This window comes from Oryza glaberrima, chromosome 6 (assembly GCF_000147395.1).
Source record: "Oryza glaberrima chromosome 6, OglaRS2, whole genome shotgun sequence".
Taxonomy (NCBI): domain Eukaryota; kingdom Viridiplantae; phylum Streptophyta; class Magnoliopsida; order Poales; family Poaceae; genus Oryza; species Oryza glaberrima.
The window spans coordinates 12,434,804-12,448,293 of NC_068331.1; the positions used below are offsets into that span (position 1 = coordinate 12,434,804).

General features: G+C 41.2%; 1 protein-coding gene across 1 annotated transcript; it reads right to left on the reverse strand.

Moving 5' to 3' along the window:
- Nucleotides 1-399: 399 nt before the first annotated feature.
- LOC127775735 (uncharacterized) lies at nt 400-2,765 on the reverse strand. Its single transcript, XM_052302026.1, has one exon. The coding sequence runs from the start codon at nt 2,550-2,552 to the stop codon at nt 1,902-1,904; it is 651 nt and encodes a 216-aa protein (XP_052157986.1). The 5' UTR covers nt 2,553-2,765; the 3' UTR covers nt 400-1,901.
- Nucleotides 2,766-13,490: the final 10,725 nt, after the last annotated feature.

Here is a 13,490-nt window from a genome sequence, read left to right on the forward strand (position 1 = left end):
GGAAGCCTTTTCATTGTGATCAGTCACAACTCTTCCATCTTGAACCTTGAAGTGTGTTATTAAGTTTCTCCTGTAGCTTTATGTAGCAGCTGCATGAAAAGATTTTGTGTTTTCAACTCCTAACTGAACCCATCTAATATTGCATCTTTTCTGCCAGTATATCTGTTTGTACCTTAGATATGTCCGAGTCTTTGTCCTGATCAGTTTTTTCAAATTCCATTATGTCACAGTTAAGTCTCTGCATTCCTCTAGTTTGTCAATAAAATTCACCACTGAATTGCAGTTTTTGACCAGCTTATTTAAGTTTGACAACCCTTTGCTCCATTTTGTGAGTGCCTTTCTCAAACTCTTAAATTTAACTGTAATATTCTTTGCTTCATCATCCAAGCAACCATGATTTCTCCATATAAAATTGACTAGTTCAAAAATACCATCGTGCTCTACCCTAAAACTTTCAAATCTGAATATATGGAAGCCTTATAGATTGAAGTACCAATCTGCACTAAGCATGGAGTGTGATCATAAATACATCTGGCCAGTGGCTTGACTATAGTGCCTAGGAAGTTCTCTGTCCAGAAATTTGTTATAAAAAACCAATCAAGCTGTTGCAGAAGAGGATTTTCCTGCATATTACTCCATGTGTAAGATCTGCCGTTGATTGGTAATTCTATCAAACCCAGATTACTAATAACTTCATCGAAAACATCATATCATTCATGCTTGCACCATCTCTGTTTCTGTTATGTAAAGTCCCCTAGAAAAATCCAGCTTGTATCATCAGGGATATGAAGATCACGCAGCCACTCAATGAATTCAATTCTATGTGGCTCAGTGCACGACCCATAAACAGAAGAAAGACACCAAGTTTCAGCAGAATGCAGGAAAGTGAATTGCACAGAAACTATAAGGCGCTGAACATGTAAGGTCCGATAGGAAAACAAAGATCCAACCCAGCAAACTAGGATTCCTCCATAAAGTCCAACCGAAGGGGAAAAAAACGAAAGAATCAAAGCGCTTGGGTGCAAACTTTTTGACATTAGAATGATCAAAATTTTGCCTCTTGGTTTCCGTAGACAGAAAACAACACAACTACTCTCCTCAATCTTATTTCTGATGACCAGTCATTTATCTTCAGAATTGATACCTCTTACATTCCAACATAGTATATTCCAGTTTCTGTTCATATTATTCACTACATATAATCAGAAAAAGGTATAGAACTGGAAACATAACATAATTATATTTCCCATGATAAAACAAGCGAGAGTTAACCGCATCATAAACTACTGACTGACCGACAAAAGGAAAAGGTGCATACACATAGTCTTTAACTGTCATAGCCAGAAATAATCTTAAAAATAACAAAAAGGCGAAACTAAAGATAAATAGAATACTTCTAAAAAGAAGATCCATTTTATTCCAGCAACTTAATTTCCTTCCCATATCACTTAATTTTGTCAAGTTCTTCACCAGCTACCTCCTCAGTTAATGTAAATTGGTGTACAATGCAGAGCATTGCCATCGAAATGAAAGAAGCTGATATATCGAACTGCAAATATGGGAATTGGGGAAATATGCTTCTCTTTGCCGGTGCCAGCCATGTTTTGCAAAATTTAACCTGATATGATTTTACCAGAACAGCTTCATGTTTTCATTCATCACAGGTAATGATTCAGACTGGTAGGTTAGGTAGGCATCCTATATCTCTGCAGCGACCGCTACTGATTCGCCGCAAACCACCAAATTCCTAACATTCTCACGAGTTCAACTGATGCTTTTGCTACCCTCAAATTTCCCACAAAAGAAATGGGAACCTCGTACCTCTTCCGGCATCAAACCATCCCCCAATTGCCAAGCTCAAGGCATGATATATCAGCAAAATCCAATGAAAATGAGTTTGATCAGTCGATGAGCTCCAAGATCGTCTCTGCGACCTCCTTCCGCAGCATGTCGAGCCGCACGCCCACCTTGAGCTCAGCCAGCCGCAGCCTCTTCGCCTTCGCCTCCAGCTCCGCCGCCTTCTCGTCGCCGATGCGCCGGAACGACCTCCTGAACACCCCGGGGACGGCGCACAGACGGCTCGCCTCGACCGCCTCCACCTCCGCGGAGAGGCAAGGGTACAGCGCTTCCAGCTCCCCGAACTCCCTCGCTTCGTGGCGCGCGATGGGCTTCCTCGCGCCGCAGCCGCGGCTGCCCTCCCAGAGCGACTTGGAGAGCCTGTAGATCCTGAGGTCGTGGTCCTTCACCGGGACGACGCCGCGGGACGAGAGCCGCCTCCAGGCGGCGGCGTACCGGCGGCGGAGAGAGGCCAGCTGCCGGGAGACCGCCCGGGCGTCGAGGTGGTGGTCCTCCGTCAGGAGGCGGCCACGGAGGGCCGCGGCGAGGTCGCCCGGCGACGGCATCCCTCCGTGCCGCTGGCGGTGGGAGGCGGCGGCCTCGAGGAGCGAGATCTCGTCCGCGGGGGCCCACCTGCGCTGGAACGCACGAGGAGACGCCATGGCGGTGCCAGATCCGGAGGAGACGCCGGAGGACGAGTCGCTCCCTTCCTTCATCGTCGGCGGCGCCGGCGGCCAGTCGTCGGCGGCGCGGCGGCGGGGATTTTGACGCGATTCATTAGGGGGATGCTGGAGTACTTTCCTTCCTAATCAATCATTAGACTAACGACGACGACGACGACCCTTGGATCAAAATCCAACGTCTCGTGCTCTTCTTCCTCTCGTCGGTTTTTCACAAGAAAAAAAAAATGCCATAGTGAAAAAGTTAGTTCCGCCAAAATGCCACTCAGTGAGCTGATGCGATGGACTCCATCGGTTTTCATGCGAAAATGTCATAGTGAAAAGTTGGTTTCGCCAAAATGTCGCTTGGTGAGCTGATGCGATGGATTTTATCGAAAATTACAAGTCTTATCTTTTGGCTTATGCATATGTTTATAAACCAAAATTTAAATTTTCAACCTTAAATTTGAAATTAATTTTAGGGTTTTATCATCGTAGTTTGTTTTTCAGCATTTACTTTTAGATCGCTAAGAACACGTATATAAATGTTTTATTTACAAATTATTTTCCGTTTGCAAATATGTTGTTTCGCTTATTCCGTCAATAAGCTAAACAATGAAGTCCTACATGTGGTTGTGCACTAAAGAGAAAGACTGACTTGCTTGCTTCTAGGCTGAGTTCTTTCACCAACTCACCTCTCTTGTTTTTTCGTGCGCACGCTTTTCAAACTGTTAAACTGTGTATTTTTTTTAAAAAAGTTTCTATATATGAAAGTTGCTTTAAAAAATTATATTAATCCATTTTTTCTAAAAAAACAGCAAATACTTAATTAATCATAAGAAAAATGTGTGGCTCCGTTTTCTGTGCAGAAGGAATGAGTTCCCAACCCACTTGAACAAACACAGTCTTAAAGTGGTGGTAAGCATACCAGTGAGTAGGCATTGCGGAGCACGAGTGGTACTGCTCATCGGCTCTCTACTTGGTGCATGCCACACCCCTTCAACACATGCGAGGTTCCTCATTCCCCGCCATGGTCGACAAACAGACCAGTGTAGTAACGGAAGAAGCTGTGGAAGAAACCCAATGATATTTTTGACCAATATAGCATTCTACAAGTAACAGTACAATAGAAGTTGGAAAATGGGAGAAAATAACACACCCTAAATGTCTCAAAAACATCACCTTTATTTAAATCTCGATTAATTTCAGCACATTTGAAACATTATCTTTCCAAGTAGGGTGAATTTAAGGTATCAACTTGATTAATACTCCCTCCATCTACTTTTGATCGTCACATTTCAGAAAATCGATTTTACAGTTTTGATCGTCACATTTGTGTCAGACTTCTCGGTTCCCACATGCGCGCCGATTCAGTTTTCTTGCAGAGTTAATTCGCCCTCGGGAAATCAATCGCTCCTTCCTTTTCTACCGCGCGAGGCAACGGATTCGTTTTTCACCGCGCGGCAACCGCCTCCTATTCTACCGTGAGCGGCAACCGCCTCCTATTCTACCGCGCGCGCGCGACAACCACCTCCAATTCTACCGCTGGCTGTGATGGAGTTCCATGTTGTTACAGTTGATGTGATCGACAGCGAGCTCGATGCCGCCGTGGCTGTGGCCGAGATGGAGCTCGATGGTGCCGCAGTTACTGTCCCCGAGAGCAAGCTCGATTCCGCCGTGGCTGCATGCGAGGCGATTTTCTATGATTCCGATGAGGTTCATGTCGTGGAGGACTCCTTTGCCGGCGACACGGAAGTTCCTGATACCCAAGTCGCCGTGGACATCGTTGCTGTTGATGTGGCCGGTAGCAATCCATACAAATACTGGAAAAAGACAGTCTAATTCTGAAAGCATATGCAATCCATAGAAATATTGAGTCTGTTGCTAATATTTTCAGGTTGGTACTAGTAGTAATTTAAGAAGACGTGACATGATATATATGTCCGTGGTAAATTGAAACTAAATTCATGATTGAAGGATAGGGTTGTCTGCTAAATTCATGATTGAAGGATATATATGTCCGTGGTAAGCTAAATTCATGATTTAAGCTAAATTCAAGAAGACTACATAGTATGCTTGAAAAATGCAGTCATTCTGAAAAAAGATGCAATCGATACAAATAGTGAATCTGTACCTACTATTTTCAGATTTTTGCAGACAAGATGTTTTGCAATGATAAACCTATACTCATTGAACTATAATCGCTGAACAGATCATTTAGGCAGAGAGCTAGGCAAAAACAGAAACTAAAAACAAAAAGCTATCCGGCGGCAGTACCTCCATCTCCAACAGCAGTACCTCCATCTCCGGCGGCGGCATCTCCTTCGCCTCCATCTTGGGCGGCAGTACCTCCATCTCCGGCGGCATCAACACCTACAATAGCACAAATAATAAGAGATCACAAACGAATTTTGTAACTGATTCATACCAAAACTATAGGTTCCTAAACCAAAAACAAAGACACATAGATAAGTACCTTCATATGAGCCTACACCATGTCATACTCAAGTTCATGAGCCGGTCCAACCCAATCGCCAATGGCATCCCAATCTATGGGAGGCTCAAGATTGAGGTCTAACAACTGTGCCGCCATTGATCATCTGTAGCTTTGTGTGTGGTAGAGGCAGGGAGGAGAAGATTTGAAAACTGATCTCGTTGGTGTATGCCGTCGTCACATCGCTGCTTATGTAGGGCCATTGAACATGTGAAGTTCAATTTTTGAATTTTGCCCGGGCAATACCCCATCCGTTTTCAGCGAGCGACAAAACGGATTGCGAGTAGGTGAGCGAAAATTTGGCGCGGCAAAAAACATTTCGCGCGATTGCGAGTGCTACTAATCCGAACGGTTTGGCGAAGGATTTTGCGGAGCTGAAGCGTCACGGTCGCATGCAGCCAGCTTTAATTGTGGGCCAAGGCATGCAAGCCTTGGCTTATGAGTTATAATCGTGTTTATCTTCTTTGGTCTAAGTGTCAAGCCAAAATATGACGGTCAAAAGTAGATGGGGAGAATAACTCAATAATGAAAAAACTGTATAAACACATGCTAAAATTTTAAATAAATTCATTCTCAACACCAGGGGCATCCTGGCCAAATCGGGTCCCCGTGCGAAATATTAAAATGGGCCCTCGTAGCCTAGTAAATTTTTTATAGTACAATTAAAAACGGGCGTGGCGATTAGCCGATCATCAGCGACGAAGCAGAAGCGGAGGCCGGAGGGAACTGGGGAGATGAGACGAAGCGGCTGCGGCATCGGGACTTCGGCGATACGCGATGACTCGGACGCCTGGACGGGAGTACGATGGAAGATGGATCGATTCACCTTCTGCAGCATTTTGGGCCTTGTGTTTGCTACTATTTGGACGGCAATTAACAAAATTAAAGCCTCTAATATTATTATATATAGGACATACTTAATATTTTAGGGGCCCTTGAAATTTGGGGCCCTGTTCGGTCGCACGGCCCGCACGGGCCCCCGGGACGCCCCTGTCAACACGCATAGAGATGGATTCATGCAATTTTAATTTAACTTTATATAATCATGTTTATATTTTTTTAATATATGAAGTCATTGACTTTTAGAATAATATTAGACCATTCATCTTATTAAAAGCTAGAGTAAATATGTCAAAAATATAAGCTATTCTTAATGTTCTTAAATGGTAAAATATGTTATAACAAAATAAATTGTATTTATATATTTTTTAATAGGATAAATAGTTAGACGGTTACCTGGATACGGCTCTCACCCCGCGTATCCGTATCAGATATGCGAACGGATACACCGGATACGTATCCCGTACGTATCCACTATTATAGCGATTTCCAAATAAAAAAGATAATACCGATACGTCGCGGATACTTGCGACGCCCTCCAAATCAAGCGATGTAGGCGCCGCTTCCATCTGCTGTCTCTCCGCCGCTTCCATATGCTATCTCTCCCGACGGCACTCACACACGCCGTCGCCGACACCGACGCTGCCGGCGGATGCAACACCTTTGTAGCCTCGGTAGCTTCTCTCCTCCTGCGCCATTCTCAGTGTGTAGAACCTCCCTGTTCAGGCAGGGCCGCCGCCACCAGACGCAGCTAGGCAACATCTCCACCGACAGCCGTCATACCCTGCCAGGGGTTAGGGCCGCCGCAGTGTCTCTGATGCCGAGCAAAGCTCCATCACAACCGAGCTGTTCTTTCCTTTGTTCCCCATGTGAGGTAATAAATGATAAATCCCCTCTTCTTTTTTTTTCTTGAATGAATCTGCAAGACTGCAATGTCCTTATTTTATTGGCACAACAATACCTATCTTTTTGTTTTAAAAGATCCAATGGATTTTGGAACCGGAACTGGAAGTTTTCAGGCCCTAGTACATCTAGCAATCCAGTGGTAGTTCGGCGGCTAATGCTCCAACAGATTCATCAGTTATTTAGTCTTTTAGTTATAAACGTGTATGTGTTGATTTTTTGTTTGAATTATTGGAAGCTGGTAGTCTGGGCTTAATCAGCGTGAATTAGCTACAAGAGGGAAATGGAGAAGATTGCTACATTGTAATCACCAATCGGCTACACTAATACTACAATATCCCAATTCAATTTATAATTTCTTGTATTTATATATATATATATATATATAATATATATATACAAACGTATCCCCGTATCCTTGTTTTTTAAAAATTGTCGTATCCTCGTATCGCGTATCCGTATCCGTATCCCCGTATCAGGGTAACATAGGTTAGACGTCATGTTAAAAGTTAAAAAACAGAAGAAGTATATGAAATTTTTAAAAATACTACTTTTTATCGAATAATTACGTTTTGACGACACCCACTGTGACAATGGCATAATATCATTTTGTTTTTCTTCCGTGGGGAGGGCGGACCAGTCAACTGTCAACAAGAAATCATCGGCCACGGACAGTCAGTCCGACACCGAATCATCGGCGGCGGCGGCGGCGGATGGAGTGGTCCGATGAGTGGCTGGCTGCCGATAAGCTGCAGCACGTTCTCGCCTGCTTCCTCATCGCCCTCGCCGGCGCCGCGCTTGCCGGCCGCAGCTCGAGATCCCCGCTCCGTCGCCGCCCCGCCGCCCTGGGCTGCGCCGCATCCCTCGCCGCGGGGGCCGCCAAGGAGATCGCCGACGAGGCCGGTTTCTTCGGGTCCTCGGGAGCCTCCCTCAGGGACGCCGCCGCTGACCTCGTGGGCGCCACGCTAGCCGCCGTCGCGCTCGCCATCCTCCGCCGCCTCCGCCGGCCGCGTGGGGAGGGCAAGGCGCGCGACGCGGACCATCGGGCTGGCATCTCTATGGTCTGAACTCTGAAGAGCGACAAGCACACGAGAGGCAGAGAGGCCTTTGTTAGTCGCTTCTGTTTTCAATCTTTCTTTTTTTTGGCTGGATTTCATTCACCTGTCCCTGCCAATGTGCTCAGATTTGCTTGATAGGCTGCACTGAATTTCTCAACCACATCAGTATAGATTCCCTGTCTCTGAGGGAGTGACAAGCGCTCCTATGGCTGAGTTGCTATGATCAATGGCTTGGCTTGATTTCCATTGTTTGATGGTGATCATACTTCTTTTGCCGGAAGAGAGGTATTCAGAGAACCCGATTTCCTGCTTGGTAGGCGGCATGAGCTGAGGGCAAGTGCATTGAAAATGTAATGCATGGCTGCTTGAGAAGACTGCGGACCTGCGCTTGAAGATTCAAGATGAATTGATGTAGAGGAGCCATCTGCTTCTCTGGGATTATCTGGTTCACCTCATTTTGCGCATCAGCTGTGACAGCCGAGAGGCATGGTTGATGCAAAGCTCAGGGGATAGAAGAGAGCTGCTAATGCCCATGTTGGAGGTGGGACCAAAATTCACAGCATGCCTTTTGCAAGTTGCAACCATTTGCTTACCGGTGCTAGTTGATAAACTCAGGACAATTGTGTTGCATTTTTAGTTTTGTTTCTCCTAATTTTCAATTCAAGACCGGTGAATATTTATGCCTACGAGAAGTATCTTTTTATCAAGATCTTACTATTAGTTGTATGCTATAGAATTGTTCATTTTTGCACAATTGAGATGTATAAGTATATACAACAATAGTACATCATTTGTCGTTTTCAGTTTCAAAATGTCCTCCATGTAGCATATTTACAATTCTCTTCACAAATTCAAATAGTGAGGGTACAACTGAAATCAATTTCCTCTTACATATCACGAGACAAGAATTCTGTTGCATTTATGTCCATTTCTTTTCCTTTAATTTATGCACGCTAGACTTGTTCCAGGAACAAGAACCTAACTACTCTTTTCTTTTCTTTATATATGTAATGGGTTAATGAGCTGTTATTCAATTACAATTTTTCTAAACCTGTGTCTAACTCCATGCTATTTCAGAGCAGTGGAACTCTATTAGTCCTCCGCTTGTGCCAAGCAATGGCAAAGTTGAGGCCTCCGCTTGTGCCAAGCAATGAGAAAGTTGAGGCTGAAATGACAGACCTGGTATGTTATTTTTATCTAAACCTATGTGGGTTTCTGCTGTACAGTAAGTATGTGTACAATTTCACTTGTCTACCCAGACAATACATGTTGGTGTTGTTGCCACACTAAATAATCATGCGAGGAAAACTGAGCTCCTTGCCGTGCATATGTGATCTTTGATACGTTTTGTTGAATGTGATCTGTGTGATGAAAATGGCAGCCTGTCCTGTTCTGCAAATGGCAGAGCCCAATTTCAGGAAACTACATTCATAATGCTGACAAATCTTACAATTTTTTTGGTAGATATGTTTACTTGTGACGGCGGAGAAAATGTGGAATCAAATATAATAGTCCTGCTGATCCGTAATTCAAACCTGCAATCATGTTACTAATTTTATTGCTTTGAATTTCAACAATAACATTCTTCTTTTATATTCATTTCCTTTCTTTGACAGTTCAAGTTTTCAGTTTTTCCATGCTTTGTCCTCTCAGGGAACTAACCAGAGTATTAGAGAGCAACTGAAGATTGGACATAAGGCTAACTTCAAGTACACCCAGTCCCCAACTGCAAAAGCTCTGAAGCTGCATTTTTTTATCAGCCTGAACTAAATCAGATGGACAGACTGAGAGGGTAAATCAGTGTCTAGAAACTTATTTGTGTTGTTTTACGCAATCTTGTCCATCCAAATGGGCCACTAGGTTGTATTTGGCAGAATATTGGTACAATACCGGTTATCATTCCACTTTGGGCAAAACTACTTTTGATGTGCTCTATGGACACACCCCACTACAGCTAGGTATTGGTGTGGATTCTTGTGAGATACCTGATCTTCAGCAGTGGTTTTCAAATGATGATGTGCATAGAGCTCAGCAGCTGTTACACTAACATTTGCATAGAGCTCAGCAGTATATAAAGGGGGTGATAAGCTGTGCTCAAATGTAGTTTAGTGCCCACCTTTTGCCTTTTGGAACAACTGTTCCCAGAAATGACAGGTAAATATCTTGTCTCTATCAGAAATGATGGCCAGGGGTAATCCATACAATTTAAAAACACCTTCCATATACAGCTGGGCAACATCTTGAGCAGAGAAAGGATGAGCCAAGGCTAAAATGTGAGCATACCTAGACAACTTGTGCACTACTACCATGATGCAATTAAATCGTCTGGATGTTGGAAGCCCTTTTATGAAATCTATGGTCACTGTTTGACAAGCCCCTGATGCCACAAGTAAAGGCTGAAACAGTCCAGGATATTTATATCAGTCAGGTTTAGCTTGCTGACAAATGGAGTAGTTCTTAACCTGCTGTTTGATAAATCCCTTCATTCCAGGCCAACCAAACAATGCTTTCATTCTTCTATATGTCACAGGAAGCAAAGAAAATAACCCTGAGCAACCTCTTCCAACCAAGTGTCAATGGTGTCTCCATGATCACACCTGGACAAAGCATCCGCAAACCATTATGGATCCTTTTTTTTAACAAAATTTTAATTTTAAACCCAACAACTTGGTGTAAGCTTTCTACTACCAACTAGTATGTAAACGTTGGTCCGTAAGGTTCATCAAACTTTTGTGATCAGTAAGGATAGTAAACTCTGCATATTGAAGATAATATCTCCAATGGTCCATACCCAACAAAATGGCTAAGCACTTAATCTCATAAGTCGACAAACCTCAGGTCCTAGGCCCCAAAGCTTTGCTGACATAGTAGGCGATTGGGTATTTGTCTTGAGACAACACAACACCAATCCCTAATTCACTAGCATTAGTCTCAATAACAAAAGTTTTCTGAAAATCAAAGAGTGCTAAAACTGGGGCTGAAACCAAGGCCTGCTTCAATGACTGAAATGCTAACTCAGCTTCAACAGTCCATTGAAGTCTACCCCCTTCCTTAACATGTTAGTTAGAGGTTTACTTAAAATGCCAAAATTTCTGACAAACCTTCTATGATACCCAACAATGCAAGAAGCCTCTGAGCTTCTTGAGAGTGGTGGGTGCTGCCTAATCCAAAATATCTTGGATTTTACTAGCATCAGTGGACCCTCCCTTAAACCCAATGGTATGACCCATATATGTAAGTTCCTGCTGTGTAAAAGAACACTTACTCAGCTTTACCTTCCACTGATGATTCAAAAGGAGCTGCAACACTATCCTCAAATCTTGCCCATGAGTATTATAATCAGGACTGCTGATTAGAATGCCATCAAAGAAAACTAAGGCATATTTCCTAAACACAGGAGACAAAATGTCATTTATAGCTCCTTGACACGTTGCAGGTGCCCAAGTCAACCAAAATGACATGACTTTGTATTCAAAAGTGGCCAAAATGAGTTTGAAAGGCAGTTTTGGGATCCTCCCTAGCGACCAGTCAAATTTTAGTTTGAGAGGAGAGAAATCACATTAACTAATTGAGGATGAACTATATAGGTATATAGGATATTATAAAAACTGAGGAAGAGATATATTAAAATATTATGTGGATTATATGGGATGATGGTTTAACATGTTTTCATTTTAAAAGCACTAAAATTTAATAAGTTATAAAATTATAGATAACAAAACATGCTTGTATGATGTTTAAATATAATAGTTGTTAGTAAATGATGATGTGGCATCTTGTTGTCAGTGGAGGATGATATAATATTTTTCTATGTTAAATTTTAGGATTTAGTGCAGTGGGTTATAACTGTAAGATAGGATTTGGCAAGAGATTAGAGATTTGCTGCTAGCCTTATTTATCTTTTATTTCAACTAGGAAGGTAGCCCGCGCACATACGCGGGCATCTTGTTAAATTGTTTGAAATTTTATTACAAATGTTCATGTGTAGGTGATTTTTTATTGAAATATCATTTCTACTCTATTCGAATTTATTTGGGATTGCTTTGAATGTTGGTTATTATCGATATTCTTCTAATTACCATTGCAATATAAAAGATTGTAAACTAAAATTGTGTGAAAGCATGCAACTTTGAATTTATGAGAAAATATTGTGTCTCCACCATGAAGTTGGTTTCTATGAAACTATATATATTTTGTACTATGGGTATTTCTAAACTTTAAGTAATAATTGCTTTTATGCTTTCTATATATTTGTGGATTTTAGGATAAATTTATTTAAGATTTTCTATTAAGCATATAGCTAATAGAACTATGTCATCTAATTAAAGATAGATTCATACCCCATCACATAAATCTGATAAAGTTAAATTTTGTTTCAAAATATAAGGGATTTTAGAGTAGTACTACTTGTCCTATCCAAACAACTAACATTTATTGTTTACTCAATCTTATCCTAACCATCTTCTCACCATCTACATACCTTTTAATTAATAAGGGGTATTATAGTCTTTTTTTTTCTAACAGATTTATTAAGATTGTTTGGACATATTGATATTGATATTTTAGAATGATGATAATATTTTTTCTGAATGCTAATCACAATTAAAATATTTTATTTTGCACTACCGTAAATTGCTTTGAATATTAAACATATAATTATGTCAAAATAACTTCCATGATAGATTTAATTAACATTATTTTGTTTCATAAAAAGATTTAATTATCTTTTTTAAGTGATATATGATGATATGATCTATATCATCTATTTTCTTCATAGACCTTTTAATCGTTGGGAACGCATGGCAAAAGGTTAGGATATATTTTTTTTATGTTACTCACATTTTATTTATTTTTTATTTTTTCATCGTACATCTAATTTATTTAACGGAAACAGTAATTCGGAAGAAATAGATTTATATCTATTTAAAAGTCATGACTAAATTTTTTTGGTAAATTATTTTTATTTAAAGTTTATTAATTTTTAGAATTTTAATAACTAAAGAAAAGAAAGAAGGGGAGAATAGATAGGAGGGGAGGGAGGAGGAATGTAAGTACGTATGTACATATTGGAAAGACGGGCCGGTGCGGGAAGAGAGCAGGGAGGTGGGTTATGGGGTCTTTTTTTTTCTTTTAAAGATAAATCTAATAGTTAAAAATAATGGGTCCACCAATTTGAAAGATGGGCTGGTGCGGGAAGAGAAGAGAAGAGAGAGGTGGGTTATGGGGTCTTTTTTTTAAAAAAAAAATATAAATGTAAAAGTTAGAAATAATGGGTCCACCAATTTATTAGATTGCCGTGTGGCGATATAGGAACGTCTGTAGGAGTCCCACGTGGTGGCTTGAGAGTGTTTGTAGGAAGTTTAATAGACTTTTAGTATATAATAGATAGATAGATTGAAGATGTTTTTGCCGGTACTTTGATACGTCACATGTCTTTGAGTCAGTTTTTAAGTTCAATCGCTTTTAGAAATACATGTCCGTGTTTGAGTCGTTTTTAATTTTGTTTGTTTTTACAAATACGTGAGCCATATAAGCAATCACTTTAAAACACTTGCATGCTAATTTGAGACGATCAGACCCATAATTGTAGCTCATGATTTTATAAAAAGAATATCCAAGCGAATTTCCACTGTCAATTTTACTATAGCTAAACTGTACATCAATAATAAAATTAAAATAGCTTTACCCGTTGTAACGCAC